Genomic DNA, 26,090 nt, shown 5'->3' on the forward strand with positions numbered 1-26,090 from the left:
TTTACAAGGAAATATGTTAGTAACTGAATCATATGGTTCCTTTGTACCTCGTGTGTATACATTATCTTATATTCCTCAATACTTGTGATAAAATGTATATAATTTGGAATGCTACTGTTAGCAATATGGTTACAAGAATTAGCGAAGAAAAAATAGTATTTCCTTGATTATTCTGTAGATACTGGTTAGTCAAAACCTAAAGTTTGGTATTAACAATAAAAACTACTTGACGAATCCAGATGGGGGTCACATTGGTCCCATAATCCTTCTTCCGCCCGATTGTAATGACGTTTTTTGATTATTAATAATTTAATTAAATTCATCGTCCACAATATATACCACTGTATTGTCCGGGGGCATTCCCCAAACCTCCTACAATCTCTCCCCCGAACACTCGAAGTGTCCTTTGCAATGACGACGTTTTAATTATTTATTTGTTTAATTCATCATCCACAATACACAACAGTAAATTACCCTGAAAACGTGTCTGAGCATTTTTATTTAAATATTTTAAATATATTCCACCCTGCAGATCGCAAACTCAATTGACCTATTTAGAATTGGATGGCCTCCCTTTCCAATATCCTGGATCAGCCCGCTTTAGTCTCTATTAGATTTTGTGATCCGGCCGCCATGTTTGTGCGAGAGAGAGAGAGAGAGAGAGAGAGAGAGAGAGAGAGAGAGAGAGAGAGAGAGAGAGAGAGAGAGAGAGAGAGAGAGAGAGAGAGAGTGTGTGTGTGTGTGTGTGTGTTGTTGATATCGTTCCCGGCATGTCGCTTGAAAACCCCCTACGATATAGTAGGTTGGACAGCAAAATGACCCAGAAGGACGATACTTGAGATTCAATGACAACCAGAGTATGCCAGTGCCCCAGGTTAGAGAATACCAATCTGGAAGGAAGGAGATCATCCCAGATCGTAACCACATTTGACCCCACATTTTTGTGTATGATGCTAGAGGTTCCAGGCTATGTGTGAGGGGGCACGGCTCATGCTGCCACTAGGGGATACCTACTTCCTTTGGCGACTCCGGCTAGTGAAGCCTCGATCATCACCCAGAGTGGGTACACCGAGTTAGGGGTCCCCAGCTAGAGGAAGTCTTAATCAAAACTTGGATGGTAACTTCCCATCGTGATTACGTTTTGATCACGATAACGCTTTTGTCGTTTAGTTTAGTATATGGCCTAATGTACAAACTGGATCCCACAACGGTGCAATGAAGAACCACAGTTCTTCCTGTCACCTTTGTGGGGTCCAGTTTCCACAAGATAAAGCCAACAAGTATTGCATGGCCATAAAAGAACTGCATCATCTGCCCCATGTAATAAATGGGGAAACTAGGGCCCAAATGGAATTATCTGCATGTTGGCAAATACAAGCATTCGCAATTGGTCAGACTGGGAGGTTGCCATAGCCAACAGGCATTCCGAGACCTGTCAGACAAGTCTGTGACTTTGTAGGCCACACTCCAGTTCACTCAAGGGTTATATGATGTGGTTGCGGTCTGTCGTGTCCACAATGCCAGTATATGAATGTGCTACTCCAGTGGGAATATACCAATTTCATTTCAACTAGTTTTGTGCTTATATTAAATTAAGGTTCAAGCACGCTGTGCTGGACACACATCTCAGCTATCTGGGATGTCTGTCCAGGACAGCGTGTTAGTTGTTAGCGGTTAGTGAGAGAGAAGAGGGTGTTACTGTAGTGGTCCTACACCTACCCACTGAATCGGTAAAACTCGCTCTGGGTGGGAGCAGGTACCGGGTTGTGAACCCTGTACCTATCAACCTTACGTCCGCTGGCTTAACCACGACACCACCGAAGCCGGTAATATGCCAATGTTGCATTATGTGCGTGTTTGGAGTTGAGCTAGTTGGTATACGTTGCGTCGCAGGTTAATAGAATGTTCCTGTCGGAACATCTTATGTGGGGACATGGACTTTCGGTATTGATACGTTACAGCGGGTTGACCAGACAAACGGAGGAGCACGACCCGTATGGACGGTCGCCAGGTACATGTAAGAGTTTGAGAGATGTCGACGAATCGGGTGATGGTAGATTCGAATTTTTGCCTACGGAACTGAATTAACCAGATATTGCACGGTACTAAATAAATATGTCCCCCCCCCCCCCCCCCCCCCCCCCCCCTCCGGGCCGATGGTATCAAAATACGCCTGACGTTATAACTCCTGTTTTGCGACGATTGACGTCATGGCTAATTTTGTTTCCAGAGTTTTGTTGAATTAGCTTCCTCAAGTTGCCATTTCACATTGTATTATTGTTTTAAAAAGATTTAAAGAAATTTATATTTATAATTTATATTTAATGTTAAGTTGTTACATTTATATGGCGTTACTTAATGATTAAATTAATTTGTAGGCGAAGTGTTTATGAATCGTTTTAGAATAAACAAACGATAGTTTACAATACTAATGTTTTGTTTCTGTAATTAAATGGGCAACAAAAAGAATCAATCACCTTTGTGAGATCTAAATAAGACAAGTTCAACCCACGGGATAAAATGTAATTGTAAGGGCCTTGACAAAGTTGCTCCGGTGGCAGATAAGAAAGGGGGTATATTGTTCTAGAAGTCATGTAGGTGATACACGACAATCGAGTTTTGAAAGGCATCCTCTCTCAATATCTGTGTGGTCTTTAACCATATGTCAGACGTCATATAAACGTAAATAAAATGTGTTGAGTGCGTCGTTAAATTAAAAACAAGGATCGGATGGGTGGCAGTTCTGCATACCAGATGGACACCAGTTTGACCCCGAAATCCAAGTTGGGCTGCTCAAGTTTTAGGCAGTGATAATTATAAACGAGGAGTTGCCATATCTCTGGCGGGTGGGAATGCAGATATTAGTGAGGCTACTGAAACTCGGGTAGGCCATAAACTAACGATTATTGAACTCACGGGTGGATTCCGAGGGGTACATGGAGGAAGAACCCCAGTCTCTAACAATGCATACTCTTTTCAATGTATTTAGTGTAAACATTTTGCATACCTTTTTTTTAATCTTAAATTATGCACCCAAGCCACACCTTTTTCAAAATGTTCTTTCTGCGTCTGAAATGTGAATGATCAATGATAGGCTCGACCACGTTGTGTTTGTATATTTTATAGACTTTGACAAAGCTTTTGATTCAGTTTGGAAAATTGGACTTTGGGATACATTACTTTAAAATGGTATAAATGGTAAATGTTTTCAAGTAATTTATAATATGTATCAGAATATAAAATCCTGCGTCAGCGCACATAATTCTATGACAGATTATTTTCCCTACTGTGTTGGTGTAAGACAAAGTGAAAATTGATCCCCTTTGTTATTTTCCGTGTTCCTTAATGATATTGAAGATACATTTAAAATGAATGACTGCCATGGCATAGGCATAGCCGAATTATTCAATGATTCTTTAATCCATATGTCAATTGTTCTTTTTGTTTTACTCTATACTGATGACAGTGTACTCCTTGCAGATAATTACCAAGATACGCAAAACTCTCTGAATGTATTTGATTCGTATTGCACGAAATGAAAACTAACAGTAAATTGTAACAAGGCAGAGGTCTTAATCTTTAGTGGGAACAAGAAAGATTACAAAAAGGTGGGTTTTTTTAGACCGTGGGCCCACAATGCAGTGCTATTACTAGTGCTTCCATGTTGAAAACTTATATTAATACAAAGCTTACTGATCAGTACTTACAATCATGGTATACTTGTATTGATAACTCATCCAAAGCTTCAAATTATAAATTATTTCAAACAACTGTTGAATTTGAGACATACATCACAGTTATAGAGAGAAAACATTGGTGTCCACTATTACGCTTCAGATTATCAAACCATAATCTTCCAAATGAAACGAGTAGATGGAAAAATGTACCACTACAAAATAGAATATGTCCATTGTGTAATAATTACGATATCGGAGATGAGCTTCATTATATATTTACATGTTTATTTTTCAAGAATTAAAAAAGAAAGCGTTACCTACCATCTTTCTGTCAGTCTAAACCAAATATATATACATTTTATAAATTATTCAACTCTAAGAAAGCTGGTGTCCTTAGAAAACTTTCTATATTTTGTAATCAAATTATGAATACTTTCAAATCCTCTGTGTATTTTTTGTATGTATTAGTATGTATTTATTGTATTTATGTACACCCACCATCTTGTTACAATTATATTGACTGCTGTATATATATATATATATATATATATATATATATATATATATATATACTTAACTCCAAAAGAAACGCGAAAATTTTAAAATATTAAAAAACCCACATTTGAATAAACTATGTACAAATCGATTAAGTTGACCAATAGCCATCTTGTCAGCGTATCCAATTCCACATAACGCATGAAAAAAACGAGTACAGTGTGACGTCACGCACGTGCTGAAATTGACGACCAAAATCGATCTGGAATGCAAAACGGGTGGATCATGAAAGATGCGAATTGCACGTGAAACACTACCAGGCCTGGGTATAAAAGAAACGCCAGACAGCAATGTCAAACTCATTTTACGAGTAGCGATACAACGATGCCACGACTTAACGCTGATTCCAGACATAGAGCTTTGGGGAATTTGGAGGCCGAAATGGATGCCAGGCAGGTTGCACGTGCTTTCGGTGTCCATGTCTCGACAATCTACCGTCTCATAGACCGATTTCTACAGAACAACAACGTCGTCGACCGTCCACGTAGCGGCCGTCCCAGAGTGACGTCACAGCGCCAGGACCGTTACATCGTCCGAACTCACATGCGTGATCGGTTCGTACCAGCCACCACAACAGCCCGGCAGACAGTGGGAACCCACAACCGCCCCGTTTCCTACACCACGGTACGACGTCGTCTGATCGCCATCCATCTGAACTGTCGTCGACCGTACATTGGACAACGTCTCACACAGCGACACCGCCTTGCACGACACAACTGGGCTGTTCTGCATCGACAGTGGCGGAACCGACAGTGGCAGAACATCGTCTTCTCCGACGAAAGCCGCTACTGCTTAGATAGGGCCGACGGTCGTATGAGTGTGTGGAGGCGTCGAGGTGAGCGCTTCACAGATGCGTGTGTTATGGAGAGGGGGACCGTTGGGGAGGGCCTTCCGTCATGCTGTGGGGTGCCATATCCTGGGGACGTCGTGTACAACCTGTCATCTTCGACAACAACGGCCGAGGACGCGGCAGGGGCGTCACAGCACAGCGCTACATCGACGAAGTGCTCACGCCTGTGGTGGTGCCTTTTTTCGCGGGTCACCGTCAGATGGTTTACCAGCACGACAACGCCAGGCCACACACGGCACGGGCCACCCAGGCATTCCTGGCACAGCACAACATCATCACAATGGACTGGCCAGCTTTAAGCCCGGATCTGAACCCCATCGAGCACTTGTGGGACGAGGTTCAGCGCATGATGAACCAACGCCCTGCTCCCGTGGTGACACAGCAGCAGCTCCGCCAGGCCGTCGTGGACACCTACAACAACGTGCCCAGGGCCTTCATCAGGAACCTCTTCCTCTCCATATGGGTAGGAGGTGTGCGGCGGTCATGGCCAGCAATGGCGGACACACCCGCTATTAGTGGACATGTTTGAGTGGCATGTGACGCCATTGAAGAAGCGCCATGGCCTTGACATTTCAAATGACAATGCGACCTCGATTTTTAACATGTCAATAACATGAAATCTCATCTTTACGAATTGTTTAAGTTTTTCATAGAAACGATTATTTTAAGAACTTTGGGACGTATTTCAATGAGTGCACTCAAAACCTCCAATCTACGTATTCGCGTTTCTTTTGGAGTTAAGTATATATATATATATATATATATATATATATATATATATATATATATATATATATATGCCGTAGACTAGGGCCTGGGTGTAAATAACGTTCAGTTCAGTTTTGACAAACGTTTTAAATTATTGTATTTTATACATGTATAAACATGAATTTTGTAATGGCAAAATAATACGTACATTTTATACTATGTAATTAACATTAAATATAATGACTACTGAAGCGCTGATTAATTCATAACTCAAATAGTAAGTCATATGAAAGTATCAAAACAAATTCGATACTTTAATGCGGCCTATTCCCATAGTGTTCACAGGATGACGTCAACCATTTCTTTAGGATTATATCAACACTAGTTTTGTAACCTAATTTAGGGGTGCTGAATCCAAAAACATATGTTGGCCATCTGAGAAATTTTGTTTAGGGGGTCAAAATGAATCACTGACCTGTGCGCAGACACTGTTAAAATTGCATTTTTCACAGGTTTAGTTTCTTGAAAAATAATCTATACTTATTATAAAATTGTGAGACTTCTCAGGTATAGAATAAGTTTAATATGACGTAGATATCATTTCAAATAACTGTCTATTACACACTATAACTATATGATGTTAATCTAGGATATAGTACATACTCTTTGTGCAGTCTTTCCCTTTAAAACCAGCTTCGCAACCTCCAATACAACTGCCATTCTGTACATCGCAAGATATCGATTGGTTCATACAGTGGCGTTTTGTACAGAGTTTCCTGCAATTCGGTCCGTAGTTTTTACCCTCCTCACATGCTAGAACAAAACAAAAACGTGCATGACACATTTTAATTTTTGGCTTGCATTGCATTATACAATTAAGGCCCAAGTACATTATCCATACTTCAGTCATCGTTAGTGGGACCTTACGCCATTAAGCATCTTCTTGATTCTTGTCGTTTGTTTTAATGTGACTTGGGTGGTTAGATGTATTACTATTCTTTATTTTGATGTGTATTGCCATATACATTCTAATAATTTTGTTGTTGGAAGGCCTTAGACGTTTGGGTGCTTTTCAGTTTCAGGTATGATTTCACGAATCATCAAATACTACATTTGTTTTTGCATGGATTCATTCACAATTATCTACATTTTCGTGGAGTACAAACTGTACTTTGGAGGCGAGGTTAAAATATATTAAGACATATTTACAACATTAATAACCTAAAATGGCAGGATCCTCTCGGATCTAATATGGAAGCTTCGGATAGTAATTTCTCAGCAGTGGATGACTGGCATTAAGTGTGAGGCGCGTACTAACGAGTAATCTATTCGGCATTCTTCGTTGTATTCCGTATGGATACATTACTGTTAATTGTATCAGTTTTAACACTTAAATTACATGCTAATTTCATGATTATAGCGGGGTTTTTTTTTTCAGCCAGTGTTGTACCACAGCCCGTGAAGTGGAGACAGCGGGTTTCCTCTATCAATAACCATATGTCCCACGTCATATAAAGCGTAAACAAAATGTGTTGAGTGCGTCGTTAAATGAAACATTTCCTTCATACTGTTTATAGTATACCTGAGCGCAGAAAAAGTTACAATTGCATTGTTCACAGGCGTAGATGTTTGAACAATATACACATATCATAATTAACGGCGTGACGTCTCAGGTATGCAATAAGTTAATATAACGTAGATATAATTTCTAATAACTGTCTTATTATTATGAGAATAACTATATGATGTTAACCTAGGATATAGTACATACTCTTTGTGCAATCTTTGCCTTTCCAACCAGCTTCACAACCTCCAGCACATCTGCCATTCCGTACATTGCAAGATGCCGATTGGTTCACACAGTGGCGTTCTGTACAGAGCTTCGTACACTTTTTACCGTAATTGTGACCCTCCTGACATGCTACTAAAAAAAACAAAAAAACAAACAAAAAAACAAAGACGTGCCTGACACATTTTAATTTAGCTGGCATTTTGTAGTGTATACAGTTAAGGCCCAAGTACTTTATCGTCAGCTACGGTTAGAGGAACCTTACGGCATTGAGCATCTTTTAATGCGGCCAGCATGGCGGATTTATTATCATTGTTATTTTTGTTGTGAATTAACAGATTTCTTCTAACCATTTGGGGACAGATGAATGGGGAGTTTTGTCGTTTAATTTCCCTACAAGGGGTGGGTGGGGTGGGGGTGGTGGGGGGGGGGTGGGGCTTCAGTTGCAAATACTGAATCCACAACTCAACAAACAGTACATTTCTTTTTCTAATGGGTTATTCACACTTATCTACATTTTCATGGAGAATAAACTGTATATTAGATGCGTTGTGGGGTGAGGTGAGTTGGACCAATGGCAACGTACAGCAGTTTAACAACAACACAAAACAATTCCAAAATAATATAGATAAACATATCTTATAAAATCAACATTTTCGATATACGTTTTTAGGGATACCAAAAATAATACAATTTTTATGCTCGTGAAATTGTTGGCAATTGTACAGGACCCAAGCGACACTTTGTTGTTTAATAATAATATCCTATATTATTTTATGGAATTCATATACAATAAAGTTATGCATTTTGTAAAACTCAGGTTAAAGTTATTTGGCATATATTAACAACCAGTTCGGTGGTCCGGACATCTCGTACTGTAATATTTTAATATCTACATACAATGATAGATATTGTTAAAGCAATATCAATAAGAGCCATAACCTTCCTAAAACAACTAGGTCATCATTTAAAATAAGGTCAGGGATGGGGTCCTGAGCTGAAGTGGGCCTTTTACACAAATAGCACTTAGGATTTGCCATCGTCCTAACTACAATTCTGATTTTGCTGATTTAGTATTATTATATCGACAAAACAATTATCCATCAAATCACAGACGCTAATGACTTACCACTTTTAGAAGAAGTTTGTCCTGATGAAAGAAACAAGATCCATGCCATAGTAATAAAATACAACCAGTTCGGAGCCATGATTAATGTTGTATGCGAGAAATAGGAAAAAGAGGAAGTCTATTGTTTTCTTAAAACAGGATGTAATGTCATCAATGTTAGCATGTAGATTTTACGAGCAAGTACCAGACAACGAAAGCTATTTTTATTTAATCAGACTTAGCTATGAAAAAAATTAGGGTAGTGATTAATTGCTCCCATACCTTACATTATAAATGTACATGTTAAGGGAAGGTAAACATTACTCTGTTCGAACTAGTCTCTGGGGTGTGATGGTAAGTGAGATTAATCTGTTTAATGACACATCAGCACATTTAAACGTTTGCTATTTGGTTCCAATGTATTGCTGTCTTAAAACTTTGTCTTGTTCTAGAGGGGAAATCCGATGCCACCATGTCAGATAGGATACTTCTACCGAAACAAAAGCAAAGACAATATCATATTTATTTAACAAATGAACGAACGAACGAACGAACGAACGGACGAATGGATGGATGGATGGATGGATGGATGGATGAATGTTTGAATGAATGAATGAATGAATGTTTAACGAGAACTCCAGCACGAAAAATGCACCAGGTGTCAATCTTACAGTGATGACCAACACCAGCATAGAAATTCAAAAGTTTAATTAAAATTCAGTATAACTAGCGTGCATGGAAACAAACCAATATCGCATCGAATTATCAACAAAAACACAGTTAACGTTTGTTTTTGTTCAAAGACACCACGGGAGCACATTGATTAAGTAATCATCGACTATTGGATATCACACGTTTTGTAATTCTGAGTCATCAGAGGAAACCCGCTACATTTTTCCTAATGTAGCAAGGGATCTTTTATATGCACTTTCCCACAGCCAGGAACGCACATACCACGGCCTTTGATCAGTTGAGATGCACTGTTTGGAACGAGAGAAAAACCAAATCAGTTGAATGGATTCATCGATGTGGTTCGATCCTTCGACGCAAGCACCTAAAGCGAGCACTCGACCGACTGAGCTTAATCCCACCCCCACGTTATCTCAGATACTTATACTTATAGAAACAAAGAAATGTTTTATTTAATAACGCACTCAACTCATTTTATTTACGGTTATATGGCGTCAGACATATGATTAAGGACCACACAGATAGAGAGAAAGGAAACCCGCTGTCGCCACTTCATGGGCTACTCTTTTCGATTAGCAGCAAGGGTTCTTTTTTATGCACCATCCCACAGACAGAGTAGTACATACCACGGCTTTGATATACAAGTCGTGGTGCACTGGCTGGAACGAAAAAGGTACTGTATTCGCCACTATCGGGTAAACCCAGGAGAATGTTACCACGCCTGTAACACGACGAGGAACAGCACATGATGGGTTTCTAAATAAAAAGTTAAAGTTTGTTTTGTTTAACGTCACCACTAGAGCACATTGGGTTTTTTTAATAATTGGCTATTGGATGTCATATTCATAAATAGTATTAGAGAGAAAATGCGCCACATTTTTCCATTAGTAGCAAGATATTTTTATATGCAGCATCACACAGACAGGAAAGCACATACCACGGCGCGCTAGCTGAAACGAGAGATAGCCCAATGTGACCACCGAAGGGGATCGATTCTAGACCGACCGCGCATCAAGCGATCGCTTTACCATTGGGCTACACCCAGCCTCTGGTTTCCAAAGAAAGACAATAGACAGTATAGTCTTTGATTCACCAGCAACGACAGTGTTTAGGAAGAGAGATGACATCGATCCACAGAAAAGAAAGAAATGTTTTATTTAACGACGCACTCAACACATTTTATTTACAGTTATATGGCGTCAGACATATGGTTAAGGACCACACAGATTTTGAGAGGAAACCCGCTGTCGCCACTACATGGGCTACTCTTTCCGATTAGCAGCAAGGGATCTTTTATTTGCGCTTCCCACAGGCAGGATAGCACAAACCATGGCCTATGTTGAACCAGTTATGGATGCGGAGCATTCATTCAGGGTTTGGAGTCAGTAAGTGGATTAAAAATCCCATGCCTCGACTGGGATCCGAACCCAGTACCTACTAGCCTGTAGACCGATGGCTAACCACAACGCCACCGAGGCCGGTTCGATCCACAGAGACCTACCCACGAAACATCAGCCGAGCGTTCTCCCGTTGAGTACATCATTATATTTGGTGCGTGCGTGCGTGCGTGCGTGCGTGTGTGTGTCATAATGTCACGCGTTATCTACCTATTTGCGTTATTGATTGATCGCAATGCGCCATCTATGGTTCCGTCGATAGCGCAGTCATCGATAGGTCAGGCGAGACGTAGTCCATTGGTAAAGTGCTCGCTTGATTCGCGGTTGGTTTGAGATCGATCCCTGCCAGTGGTTCATTGGGCTATTTCTCGATCCAGCCAGTGCACCACGACTGGTATATCAAAGGCCGTGGTATGTGCTATCCTGTTTATAGGATGGTGCATATAAAAGACCCCTTGCTGCTAATCGAAAAAGAATAGCCCATGAAGTGGCGACAGCGGGTTTCCTCCCTTAATATATGTGTGGTCCTTAACCGTATGTCCGACGCCATATAACCGTAAATAAAAAGTGTTGAGTGCGTCGTTAAATAAAACATTTTCTTCCTTTAATCGAAAGGTCACGCAAGTATCGATCGATCGATCGCGCTGACCCCTCAGTGGATCCGTTGTTAACGTAGCCTATTGGATGCCAAACATTTGCTAATTCTGACTCGTAGTCATCAGAGGAAACCCGCTACACATTTTTTGCTAACGCAGCAAGGGATCATTTATATGCACTTCCACAGACAGGAAAGCACATACCACGGCCTTTAACCAGCTGTAACGAGACAAAGCTTCAACCGACTGAGCTAAATCCGTTAATGTGTCACCCAGAAATGAAACATAGGAAATTGGTATTTATACATATTTTCGAAACTAAACCAGGTTTTCTGTTCATTGGCAGTTGGTGACATTGTCACGGTATGACAGTTAAGAACAATACAATACGCATTTTTCACACCTGTGAAGAATCTGGCCTAATTTCCCACAAAATTCACTATCTTTTTAACATCTTTTCATTCCCGTAAAATACCCTAAAAAGATGACAAAATGTAGCGAAAACGCATTTTTCACATTAATCTCAATTAAAGATATATTATCACACCCTCACCTTGGCTATATTCGTGCTTATATCCAATTAAGATTCAAGAATGCTCTCCATGGAACACAATCCAGTTGCCTAGATTGATGATAACAATATTGCTAGTAGGTTACACAAAACACGCTACCGCAACATAGTAATCTCTTTTTTCTTTCTTTTCTTTCACAGGGCGGAACGTAGTCCAGTGATAAAGCGCTCGTTGGCGGGCCCATTGCGCCATTTATCGTTCCGGCGAGTGCACCACGGCCGTGGTATGTCCTATCCTGTCTCTGGGATGGTACATATAAAAAATCCTTGTTACTAATGGAACAATGTAGCGGGTTTCCTCTCTGAGACAATATGTAAAAGTGACAAAATGTTCGAACAAAAGAAAAACAAACATTTTTTAATAGTAGAAAATTGTATATGAATTTTCCCATAGACGAGTATCACAGACCATGACCTTTGTTACACCACTTATGGACCACTGGTCGGTGCACGTGGTTACGCTTCCCTATTAAGCCAGACGGTGCACTCGATCTGGGTTGGAACAGATACCCGGATACAAAATAATTCCCATGTCACCGAATGCATTTGAACCCAATACCTACCAGCATGTCGCCCCTGGATACATTCAGTGCGCCACCGAGGTCGTCTTTGTGTGTTGTTGGTAAATTTAGATATTCTTCCATCAGAAAATTGCTCAAACATGCCTGTCGCGGACAGAACCTTTGGTTTAGCCTGAGTGTTCTGCTCGAGAAAGGTCACTGTGAGTCCGTGTATCTAAGCAGGGGTGGGCGAGATTTAGCTCAGTCGGTTGAGTGCTCGTCCTATGTGCTTGCGGATCCATTCAACTGATTGTTTTTTTTTCTCGTTCCAACCAGTGAACCACAACTGGTTAAAGGCCGTGGTATATGTCCTGTATATACCAGTCGTGATGCACTGGAACGAGAAATAGCCCAATGGACCCACCGACGGGGATCGATCACAAAACGACCACGCTTCAAGCGAGCGCTTTACCACTGGGCTACGTCCTGCCCACTTCAAAGAAGAAGAAGAAATGTTTTATTGGACTAAGCACACGACTCATTTATTTACGTTTTTTTAGACGTCACACGTATGGTTAAGAGGGCGGCATTTAACTCAGTCGGTTAAGTGCTCGCTCCATGTGCTTTCGTCGCAGGATCAAACCACCTCAATGTATGCATTCAGCTGATTGTTTTTTTTTTCTCGTTCCAGCCAGTGTCTATGTGCACTTTCCTACAGATAGTACATACCATGGTCATTGTTATACTGATTGTGGGACACTGGTTGCGACTGACGCATACCAGTCGATCACTCGGGCGACTGATCTAAGTCTCGTCCCCTCCCCCGAGAAGAAGTGTTTTGTTTAATGACGAACTCAACATATTAATTATGGTTATATTGGCGTCAGACTAGCCCTAATACTCTGCTATTCGAGAGCTAGATGGACACTTGGACGGTTATGTTCTATGTTTCAGCCAGAGATAACTCTATAGCGAAAACATAGAATTGCTGCTTAGCACCGGGTAGGCAACGAGTCCCACTCTAATACAACAACAACCGTATTGATGTTTGATGCCAACACTACTAATACACACACTACGGGAAGAAACCCGACAACACCCTCTTTCACTAATATTCCGTTTAAATACGTAGAGCGACCATAGCCGTCCGAATGTCTCTCTAGCGTCATACACGTCATTAAGGATCACAAAGACCATGAGAAAGGAAACCTACTTATAAAGCAGCAAGAGATAATTGATTTTAAACCTGCTTAAAACTTGTTTTTATATCTTAATATTATTATAAAAAATGTGTTTCTGTCAACAGATCCCCCTAACGACCCCCCCCCCCCCCCCCCCACCCCCCAAAAAAACAACAACAACAACAACAAATAAACAAAACAAAACAACAACAAAAATCCCGAACGCATTTCTCAACATTTGCAAAATCTGAAGAATGCTGTCTGGCAGTCGGTGACATTGTCACAGCATGGCAGTTAAGAACACTATAATTGAAAGGTGGAGTGCATGTATATTTCAAAGTGAACAGAGACAAACAAGTTATTATTATTATTACCGGCCTCGGAGGCGTCGTGGTTAGGCCATCGGTCTACAGGCTGGTAGGTACTGGGTTCGGACCCCAGTCGAGGCATGGGGGTTTTAATCCAAATATCGACTCCAAACCCCGAGAGGCTCAATGGGCAGGTGTAAACCACTTGCACCGACCATTGATCCATAACTGGTTCAAGAAAGGCCATGATTTGTATTATCCTGCCTGTGGGAAGCGCAAATAAAAGATCCCTTGCTGCTAATCGGAAAGAGTAGCCCATGTAGTGGCGACAGCGGGTTTCCTCTCAAAATCTGTGTGGTCCTTAACCATATGTCTGACGCCAAATAACCGTAAATAAAATGTGTTGAGTGCGTCATTAAATAAAACATTTCTTTCTTTGTTTATTATTATTAGGCGGGGCGGGACATAGCCCCGTGATAAAGTGCTCACTCGATGTGTGGTCGGTCTGGGATCGATCCCCGTCGGTGGGCCCATTGGGCTATTTCTCGTTCCAGTCAGTGCACCAAGACTGGTATATCAAAGACCGTGGTATGCACTACCCTGTCTGTGGGATGGTGCATATAAAAGAACCCTTGCTGATAATCGAAAAGAGTAGCCCATGAAGGGGCGACAGAGGGTTTCTCCTCTCTATATCTGTGTGGTCCTCAACCATATGTCTAACGCTATATAACCGTAAATAAAATGTGTTGAGTGCGTCGTTAAATAAAACATTTCTTTCTTTTTATTATTATTATATTGTTGCGGGGTTTTTTCTTCTTTTTTTCGATGACTGTCATGAGTTATTTTCCAATTTTGTTTTCTTACGTTTTGTTTGAACAATCTTGACAACTTAATAATGTTGATTTAGTTATTATTATTATTGTTATTGTTATTATTATTATTATAGTATTGTGAGCTTTTATTTTAATTAGATATCATGTTTAATAATAATATTCGCTTCAATGGATTATATATATATATTATATATATATATATATATATATATATATATATATATATATATATATACGCAGTGTGTACCTTTTCTTAATTGGCGTCGTAAAAATCGTGAATAAATAAATGTTTAAAACAAATATCACAGATAGGTAATATTAAAATGTAGAATAAAAGTCAGTATCACGTAACATCAAATTCACATTTCTCTGACCAAAATTATATTTTCTAGTTGCTTTCAAATGCTTACACTCCACCTAAATGTGGCGCACCGTCAGAGTACACTGACAGTGCTCACACTGAGGTGCAGGATCTTTCTTCAAGATAAATGCATGGGTCACGTATGCATGGGTCACGTATGCATGGCCAATGCGAGCATGACACAAAACTATTTCATCCTTCCTGCACTGTCTATAGGAGGACTGCCACTCCCCCAAGACTGGATTGATGTCATGAAGCTTGTTCACAACCGCACCGTCCCAATCATGTGGCCAAGTCGAAAAGATAAAATGAATGTTTAACGACACCCCAGCACGAAAAATACATCGGCTATTGGGTGTCAAACTATGGTATAAAGAGATAAAGTGATTGATACTATATTTAAAATCAGTATAAGGCATGAGGCATATCCAAAGCAGACTTGGCAGCTGAATCTAGCTTTTTATTACCCCTGATGCCAACATGGATGGGCACCCAACAAAATACAAGGTCTTTATTGGCAATGGATAAAAAGACACACTTTCGTATCACCATCCCAATTAAGGGATGGTCCAGCTTCATATTACGTAAAGCTTCGAGACACGAAAGTGAATCTGTGAAAATAATAAATTTGGATACACTAGAATCCTTTATTTCTGCCAAGGCTTTAATGACTGCCCAAACTGCAGCACTAAAGATCGATGCCGAGTCAGACAGTCTCATGGAAAGTATTGTGTCTGATGGAAAAACTGAAGTGCAAACCACATAATTTCCACCCTGTGATCCGTCTGTATACACAGGAATCTAATCACGGTACCTGTCTTGAATTTCCATGAAATATTGTTTGTACACAACAGCATCTGAACGATCTTTCTTCAGATGCGCAAGATCAAACACAACTTTAGGTGGTGTAATACATCAATGTGATAAAACAAAATCAGGAGGAGTTTCCAAAGTGTCAGTTAATTCAATCTTGGAAAGCGACAAAAACCGCTGAATGCGAGACCAAATGTACGATTAGCATTTGGCCTTGCATCAAACAACTTCATATATTTGTTGTCAAACACCGCATCATGTGTAAGATGTTTCGGTAAAGATTTAATCTTGATAGCATACTGCAGAGAAAGCTTTGAACATCTAGCACTCAAAAAAGGTTCGTGTGAATCAACGTACAAGCTCTCTACAGGAGATGTTCTAAATGCACCAACACAAAGCCCAAGTCCCTGTTTGTGTATAGGATCTAGCATCTGCAAGTAAGACTTGCGTGCCGACCCATACACAATGCATACTTATAAAGTGTTGACCTCACACAGAGATATATACAGACGGAGCAAATCTTTCGGTCTGCTCCGCATTCCGTATTACCAATAACTTTACAAAAATTGAGAGCTTTTAAGCCCTTCTTTTTAACATATTTAAGATGTGGTACAAAAATAACCCCCATACATTTAGTCTCCTCTACAACTGGAATTAAATTTTTGTCCAAAAACAATTGTGGATCTAAGTGGAGACCTCTTTTCTAACAGATATCCATACAGTTTTTGTCTGAAAATCTAAACCCATTGTCAGATGCCCATTCATGAAGTTTATGCAAACAAAGCTGCAACTTACGTTCAATAATACTCATATTGGATGATCTATAGCAAATCTGAAAATCATCGACATATAACGAGCAATCCACACCAGGTGTTAAACACTGGGCGATGCTGTTAATTTTCACAGAACATAAAGTTACAGACAGGGTGGGTGAATGTTGAACAATGTCGACCCCACCTGGACTTTAAAAAATCTATCTTTAAAAATTGAGATATAAAAAAAGGAAGTCGACCTCTTAAGGCCCAAGCCATGGAGATCGTTTAAAATCCCATACTTCCACGTAGTATCGTAAGCTTTCTCCAAATAAAAAACACTGAAACCAAGTGCTGATTATGGATGAAAGCTTCCCTACAAAATGTTTCAAATCTAACAAGATGATCAACCGTGCTACGTCTAGATCTGAACCCACATTGCACGTTAATAAGCAATTTGTGGGATTCAAGATAGAAGACAAGTCTACGATTAATCATTCGTTCCATGGTTTTACAAATGCAACTTGTCAAAGCGATAGGGAGATAGCTAGTAGAATTAGTTGGATCCTTACCAGGCTTGGGAATAGGAATGATAATTGCTTTCATCCAATCAGAAGGAACGTCTCCAGATATCCAGATGTTATTTAAAATATTCAAAAGAACCATCAAAGATGATTCAGGTGTGTCTTTTTTTCTCCAGCTGTCCTTCGATGAAGGTGGACGTGTCAACGTGCGCTCTCGAGATGCCCCCCCACCTGGGGGGACTGATTGCCAGCTTCGGCCCGATGTTGGAGTTCCGGGTCACGTATACCGGGTCACGGGCGACCGTGACTTTGGTGTATGGTGACCCGCCTCCACAGAAACGGAAAGGGGGGACTGGAAGAGGAAGAAGAAGGAAGAAACCGGTGCTAGGGAAGGCCCAGGGGGGGACAAAGCTGGCGGCTCAACCGCCAGTGGCGCTCCCTCCTGTGATACCGCCCCCACCGAGTCCTCCGGAGAGGACGCAACCACTTGTGGAGCCTGCATCCCCGGAACGGCCGTACACCACCCAGGAAATCGTGAGATTCAAACGGACGAGTGTGCCACCACCGACTTCAACCTCCACCCCAAAGACGACGACTCCGGTGCAGCGGTCAACAACGACCGCTCCCGTCGAGTCGCCACATGGACTTGTTGTTCTGGCGACGAAAAGGAAGGCAACATCACCGACCACCCAGCCAGCCAAGACCAAGCCGCCGCCGGAATCCGCTCCCCCTGTTGACGACGAATGGACCATTGCCATCAGTGGACTTCGCCGTCATCTCCATCAGTACATACAGGGGGACACGCAGAAACCACAACTACTTCGGGGAGGATATTCGAACCACCACTGGAAGACCATGGACGACGGCAGCAGTTACGAGCTTCATTCCAAGATCTTCAACGGAACCAAGGGAATAGTCGTTACGCACCGAAGGGACCAGACCTACAGACAGTGCATCCTGTTTGCTGAACTCGACAACAGATCGATCCACAGGATGCTACAAGCGGTCTGCGGCCCCGACTATTCCAAGGTGCTCCAACATCTACAGCAGATCAGGGATAAGCTGCCGTCGCTCCGAGACACTCCAAGCTCCCCGAAGTAGTACAACCTTACCTAGGACAGGTATCCTCCTTTTTTGGGCTTAGTTGGACTTTAAACTTTTTCGATCGAGCTTCAAAATCTTTATGTTTATTTTTTATAAATAGTCCAACGCAATTTACTTTGGCGCCCGTTCAATTGCTCAAATCACCTTAAAACCTTTTGGCCGAGCAGTCAAACTTATTTTTGGGTTTAAATTCTTAGTCCGGACATGATGTTAGGTGCTGTTATTCTCCGTAGACTTTAGCTTTTCTAGTTAGACCCGAAGGAATCGAAATTCAGCCAGTCAGAACACGGCCCATTTTCGGTGTCTACTAGTCGGTCCGCGCAGTCGCTGGACACAACTAAATTCTTATTCCAAAATCTGCCCACTTCAAACTTATCCCCCACCCTTTTCTGTCCTGGACTTAGTCACTGGCAAAGGCCAGAGATTATGCCCAGGACAGACATGCTTGAAACCTTCGTGGTATATGAGCATGTAAATAAATATTGGATTGGATCAGGTAAATGTTTCAATAATTGATAATGAACTCCATTCGGTCCTACTGAAGTATCACAGGCTCTTTGAAGAGCATCCTGCAATTCCTCCATGGAGAAATGCCTGTTATATACTTCAGCATTTTCAGATGCAAAAATAATAAAGCTTTTCAGCTTTAGTTCTGACAGATGTACAAGCATCTGTACTGAAAGCAGAAGACTAATTATGGTAATATGGTCAGTGTCCTTCAAGAAAGTTTCTCGAAGACACACTGTAGGGGATTATATTTTTGAATGAAAATACTTAATTCATCAAAATTGGACCTAAGCCCACGGCAGTTCCACTGTAGGAATTTATTTGCAATTGGGTGAAATTATGGGGTTTATTTGACCTTTTCCTGTGCCCTAGGTCGTGATGGCTTTTGTTGCTGAGAATGATCCTGAGATGACTGACAACAGGCTGTCGTTTGTGCTTTGCCGAGCTATGACGGCACAGGCGACGAATCAAGCGTATACGTTTGACGATATCCATTCATAGCGAACACACACGACTTTTTTAAAAGTGCATTTGAGCTTGTATTTCACATGTGTACATGATGTTATGATATGGTAACCAGAGAAATGTAACTTTAAGTATGGATACTACATTTGTATTATACTTAGATTTTAAGCAGAGTTTAATAAAAAAAATATATAAATACGATCCCAATTTAGGTTAAGCATTCATCGTATATTAATTTATGAATTACTGTTGGGGGAGGGGGGGGGGGGGGCGGTGTTGTTGTTATTTACTGAGACATAATTTGATTTTTCTGTACTTCTATAATTATAAGGCTAGAAAGGTATTAAACAAATAAAAACGACCAACAACTACATTTTCAATCACCATAATTACAGACGATTCTGCTCTATTACAAAGTATTATATAGTATACCAGTTAGGGGCAGGGTGTATCTCAGTTCACATGACTTGTATGACGTGTAAATCAACATTTCTAAATCGAATGTGCGTTGATTGCTTAATTCCAATACTTTATTCCTGCTATATCATTCCATCGAGATAATTAGGGCTGGGATCTACCTTAGTCAGGTGAGTGTTTAATTGAGTTACATGGGTTATAGGAGCGAATCGTCTTGGAGGCCAAATGAGGATTCTCTCCATACTAACCAGTGCCACACGACTGGTATATTACAGACCGTGGTGTCTGCAGTCGTGTGTGGGACAAACGATCCATTGATGCTAATGGAAAAACAATGTATCCGATGTATTTTGAATACGATCAAAGTTTCTGTACTTAAGTTGTTCTAGTCATGTCGTTAAACAAAACAAACTGTTGTGCTCTCTCTCTCTCTTCTCTCTCTCTCTCTCTCTCTCTCTCTCTCTCTCTCTCTCTCTCTCTCTCTCTCTCTCTCTCTCTCTCTCTCTCTCTCTCTCTCTCTCTCTCTCTCTCTCTCTCTTTGTTAAATATAATAGCAAGCGCATTGTGTTAATAACAATGCATCCTGTTGTAGGGAAGTAATACACTTCCTGGTTTGCTATCAATCCAACAAAGTGTTAGTGATGGCTCCAGGCTGGACGTGCTTTATTCTTCTGGTATGGAGTTTTCTGTTGATGTCAAAACTTACGTCTATACAGGCTGGTGAGTCATTAAACTGATTGCATTTAGGGGATAATATCACTGTGTTTCGCTGTTAACTCTAAGGATTTATCACAAAATTTTGATTTATTGTGGTTTTATTAAAGAAATTACACAATTTTTAAAAAACCTAATTATCTATTCTCCTTACTTACGATATTCAATGGATAGATAGATAGATAACTACTTTAACGTGCTCATATACCACTAGGGTTTCGAACACGCCCATCCAGAGTCCGACCTCCAATAAGATCGGTGACCTGACTCGGGATGGGGGGAGGGTAGAGTTGAAAATGGGCAGAATTTAAAAATAATAATAATAAAAAGTCACAAGCCAAAAATAAAAAGAACTGACAGCTCGGCCGAATATTTATATAATTTGGAGCATTTTAGAAGGACAGTCTAAAATTAAATAAGAGAAAGAAGAGAGGATCGGACCATTTAATAATATTAAAAAAAAGAAAAAAGAAGTAATTTGGACATACAATTTTGAACGCAGATCTAAAAGTTTAAAGTCCGATCGATATGTCCACGTGAGTGGCCTCGTTGCGGCCGTTTGGGTACACAGCTTATAGGGACGAGATGGGTTGCATCCCGTCAAGAAACCCCCTAGATTGACAGGCATTAGACGTTGACGGTGTAGTGTTGTGCTGAAATACAGATCTTGAGAAGCCGGATCTGTCTGAACGAGAGAAAGCATCGGATTAGGGTATAGTCCAGTCGTCATGGGTTGGTATAATGGTGCGGTCGGGCCCGACTCCAGAGGATACGAGATGGTTTCACTATAAAGCAAAATAAAGTCTAGAAAAGAGTAGTAGGGGCCGACTCCGCTTCCTATTTCTTCTTAGAGTGGGGCGGTCGATCTTCCAGTGCTTCTAGAACAGGCTCGAACATGTAGAGACTAAAAGCGAACAACCGTGGCGTTCTGCAGAATGGCCGTCATACGAGTCACGAAAAAACGAGTCGACATAGTCAGCCGGAGAAATGACGTGGAGGCAAGGAATCTCGCTAAAAAAAGAATCCAATCTGGTGGTGCAGGCTGTCGAAACGAGAAGCGTTCCAGCGTTCAGTCAGTTCCAATGGCCGCATACATCCCAGTAGAAAACTTCCCTTCGCTGACAAAAACAACGAAATGAAGGATCCCCAAGTCGAGCACACGAAAGCACGTGCAGTGTGCACAAACGAAAGAAACACGTCTTTCCGCGTCGTGTTCCAGACTGGGAATGGATATTCAATGACAACGCTGGTAGTAAGTAAAATTATGACGTAATATATTTTGTGACAGGACGTCACTGACTTCGGAGAGAAGCAAAGGCAAACTTATTAGTATTGTAGTCTGTATTGTGAACATGATTTATTGTAGTATAGCACGCCCTATTACCGCGTGGCTTATCGAAAAATGGGATTCTGAACAAAAACATTTGTCTAACCTAACGATTTGTTTTGCTGTTTTGTTATTCATGTATTAATGCATATAGTAAAATAAAATAAATCCGACCCAGTTTATTAATGTTTCGTAGGAAGCACGTGCCAGTTACCGCAGGTGTTATGATTGTTTAGTATGTAGGCACGTTATGAACAAAATGTTAATAATTGTTACCTTATTATTGAGCGTGAACATCAAGCAAGTCCTGGTGTGAATATCACCAGAATTTGTCCTTTTAACGTCCTGTTATCATGGTTAAATGTATCTAAAACCAATAACTTAAACATTCCCGTTGCAAATAAGCTGAACACAAATCCTATAATGCAAGATATTTTAAACTGGAACAAATCATAAAATTCAATATACAGAACAGTAACACTGTAGAAACTTGCTGAGTATATTATGCATGCAGTGAATGCACAGAAACGTGCTGTCCGCCCTTACAACATTGGCATCATTGGATAATATAAGACGTGTCTAGTGATCACCTTTGTGATATTGCACCCACTTGACAAGTGTCATCTTTTCAGTGATTTGTTTATTTTAATTTAATTTTATTTATTTATTAAATATTATTATCAGTACCCCTTATTATTTATATTTGTGCTATAATTAAAAAATATATATGTTTAAAGTAACATATTTAGACAATCTAGCTCATTCCCTACTTGATTCAGTCAAGCAACAATGTCTAACGTTACAGTTTCGTGTTAATATTGCGTGGCCTTTATGCGCCTCCATACAGCCGTAACACGTCATTACAAACATTTTCGGCTGGTCAGCTGACAAGCCCAAATAGCAGACGACAGGTCTGGGACAGGTGGAAAGTCGGTGAGTGAATTGGAAGGAAATAATAAACATTTTTGCAAGACGGGGGATCAATTACTATTTCAAGGTTTTTGAAAATGGCTTATGATTTATATTTTTTTCAACTTACAAGAGAACGGAATATATCACACTGATTTGTTCGCATCTGTCAAAAAAATACTTACTTCTGTCTATTTGCATATGTCAACAAACGCTAGATGACGCTTCCAAATGTTTATTCTAAATATAGCCAAGCCCGCGGGAACTGCGAGCCCGACTATATTGTTTCGTTTGCTGCTAATTTGTGTTGCATAACGTATGCACATGATTGGAATTTACATTTGTCAATTGATGTTCCAACCTCATACTGAATTATTTTGAGGAATTCGTCTGGATTAATTTTTGACAAGAACCACGTTGATAGAGTAGGTTTACACATTTATAACTTTTACTAACATATTTTTACTTATTGTTTTTATAAATACATAAAATAATATTAATTTACGAAATGGTAAGCATTATTTTCGTGAGTTTTTCAAAATGTGATATTTTAAAGAACGGTGAACAAATGCAAATATCACACACACACACACACACACACACACACACACACACACACACACACACATACATACATATATATATATATATATATATATATATATATATATATATATATATATACACATACACATACACATACATATAGAGATATACATATATATATATATATATATATATATATATATATATATATATATATATATATATATATATATATATATATATATATTATTTTCCTGTTTAGAAACATTGGTAAAATGATTGCATCAAACCATCGTTAAACGTGGTACATAACTTCCAAGGTAGGAAATGTGTTTGAACGATTATGTCAATAGAATAGTTCAAAATACGATTTGTAGGTGTCCGAGTTGGGGTGATGACGGCCAATTGTGTACGTTTTACAATGCCCCGCATTCTTCCCGATGAAAATAAGATAAATACAATGTTTTAAGTAGCCCCTTCTCCCAGTTGATAGCGTCTTCTGACGTCTATGGAAATGAATGAATGAATGTTTAACGACACCCCAGCACGAAACATACATCGGCTATTGGGTGTCAAACTATCGTTATGTAAACAAATAAAGCGATGATCAACATCAATACAAAAATTCAAGATTTAAATAAAAACGTAGTGTAAAGAACTGTGCAAAAACACAAATATCACAGATAAATACTGACTTTTACTCAAAATTTCAATTTTGTTCTGTATTGGCCATTCTCAAAGAGAATGTTACACCCTGGCACCACGGCGAGGTTACAGCACGCGCAGGGGTCTATGAAAATGAAGTGATTAAATTAAAAGGACATTCCTTAGTTTGCTGCATTGTAAGATGTTTCCGACTAATAAAATATTTCTACGGTTAACCGTATTAAATATATTTTCTTGTTTAGAATATCAATGTGTTTCTGGTCGTCTTAATATTTGTAAGAAGCTAAAACTGGATTTTGTCTTCAAAAAATATATTTTAGGAAATAAAATGAAATTTCACTTATAAGTATCAGAAAGACGTTTAATATACATCCACTAATATTATATGTAGAAACATATACAGTGAGACCTCGTTACAACAGGTCAAAACTAGATTATGGATACATTGTGTATGGGTCGGCACGCAAGTCTTACTTGCAGATGCTAGATCCTATACACAACCAGGGACTTAGGCTTTGTCTTTGTGCATTTAGAACATCTCCTGTAGAGAGCTTGTACGTTGATGCACACGAACCTTGTTTGGGTGCTAGACGTGCAAAGCGTTCTCTGCAGTATGCTACCAAGGTTAAATCTTTACTGAAACATCCTACATTGATTTAACTGACACTTTGAAAACTTCTTCATATTTTGTTTTACCACCTAAAATTGTGTTTCATCTGGCGCATTTGAAGAAATATCGTACAGGTGATGTTGTATATAGACAGTTTTTCGTGGAAATTCAAGATAGGTACCGTGATTACATTCCTGTGTATACAGACGGATCACGGGATGGGAATTCTGTGTCTTGTGCTACAGTTTTTACATCAGACACTATCATTTCCATGAGACTGCCTGACTCGGCATCAATCTTTAGTGCTGAAGTTAATTATTTTTACCGTATCTCCAAGCTTTACGCAATATGAAACTGGGCCATCCCTTAATTGGGATGGTGATATGAAAGTGTGTCTTTTCTTCAATTGCCAATAAAGATATTGTATTGTGTTGGGTGCCCAGCCATGTTGGTACCACGAATAATGAACAGGCAGATTCTGCTGCTAAGTCTGCTTTGGATTTGCCTCATGCCAGGGTTGGTGTACCTTATACATAATATTAACCAATTTATCTTTTCGACTTGGCAACATGATTGGGATGGTGCGGTTGCGAACAAGCTTCATGCTATCAAGCCAATCTTGGGAGAGTAACAGTCCTCCTATAGCCAGTGCAGGAAGACTGAAGTAGTCTTGTGTCCTGTTCGCATCGGTCATACCTATTTGACCCATTCATTTATCTTAAAGACCGATCCTCCGCCTCAGTGTAAGAACTATCAGTCTCTTCTGACGGTGCGCCACATTTTGGTGGATTGTAAGCATCTTACAGAAACTCGAAAAGATATATTTGGACCACGAAATGTGATGGAATCCTTTCGATGCCATCCAGAACTTATTTTACAATTTCTACGTGATACTGACTTTTATTGTACCTTTTAATTGTATCCATCTGTGATATTTGTATTTTTGCACAGTTCTTTACACTGTGTTTTAATTTAACTGTTAATTTTTTATATTGATGTTGATCATCACATTGTTTTTGCAATTACCATAGTTTGACACCCAGTAGCCGATGTATTTTTCGTGCTGGGGTGTCGTTAAACATTCATTCATTCATTCATTCATTCATTCATTCATTCGTTACAACGACCGTCGTTACTACGACATTTACACCACCCGACCACATATTGTCGGGACCAAACGTGCATCAGTGTTATTCTGTTCATTACACCGGAATTCACACCTTCCGACACCGACAAAGCAAATTAGGAACAAACGTGCACCCGGCGTCTGAAAACACCTCTTTACAACGACATTACATAATCGCAGATACCGTAGCACGTTGGCAGTACACACACATCCACTTAGAATCCTGTGTGACATGCTGTCCGAGCTACCGATGTCTGCGAAATATGTAGACATGTATTGCTTTTGCAAATAAGCCTTCAGTTAACCAATTAAAGGATTAACTTTGAACACTAATTTTTGTTATCCCGCTATCACTGTATTCACTGTCAATATATGATGACTAGATAAATCTCTATATTTTTGGTCAGTGACCAAAAGTATGAGTCACGTGACATAAGCCGGACTTCACTCTAGTATTTCAGACTAGATTTTCAATAAACATACTCT

At 40.0% G+C, this 26,090-nt stretch overlaps 1 protein-coding gene across 1 annotated transcript in view; it reads right to left on the reverse strand.

Annotated features, from left to right (window-relative positions):
• The window catches only part of LOC121374542 (multiple epidermal growth factor-like domains protein 10), a 43,177-nt gene extending 34,420 nt beyond the window's left edge, over nucleotides 1–8,757 (reverse strand). Inside the window, exons 1-3 of the mRNA XM_041501646.1 lie at nucleotides 8,709–8,757; nucleotides 7,562–7,714; nucleotides 6,454–6,603 (exon numbers count right to left, since the gene is read on the reverse strand). Coding sequence (XP_041357580.1) covers nucleotides 6,454–6,603; nucleotides 7,562–7,714; nucleotides 8,709–8,757 — 352 coding nt within the window. The remainder of the gene's footprint in view (nucleotides 1–6,453; nucleotides 6,604–7,561; nucleotides 7,715–8,708) is intronic.
• Nucleotides 8,758–26,090: the final 17,333 nt, after the last annotated feature.

The sequence above is a fragment of the Gigantopelta aegis genome, chromosome 6, assembly GCF_016097555.1.
Source record: "Gigantopelta aegis isolate Gae_Host chromosome 6, Gae_host_genome, whole genome shotgun sequence".
Classification (NCBI taxonomy): domain Eukaryota; kingdom Metazoa; phylum Mollusca; class Gastropoda; order Neomphalida; family Peltospiridae; genus Gigantopelta; species Gigantopelta aegis.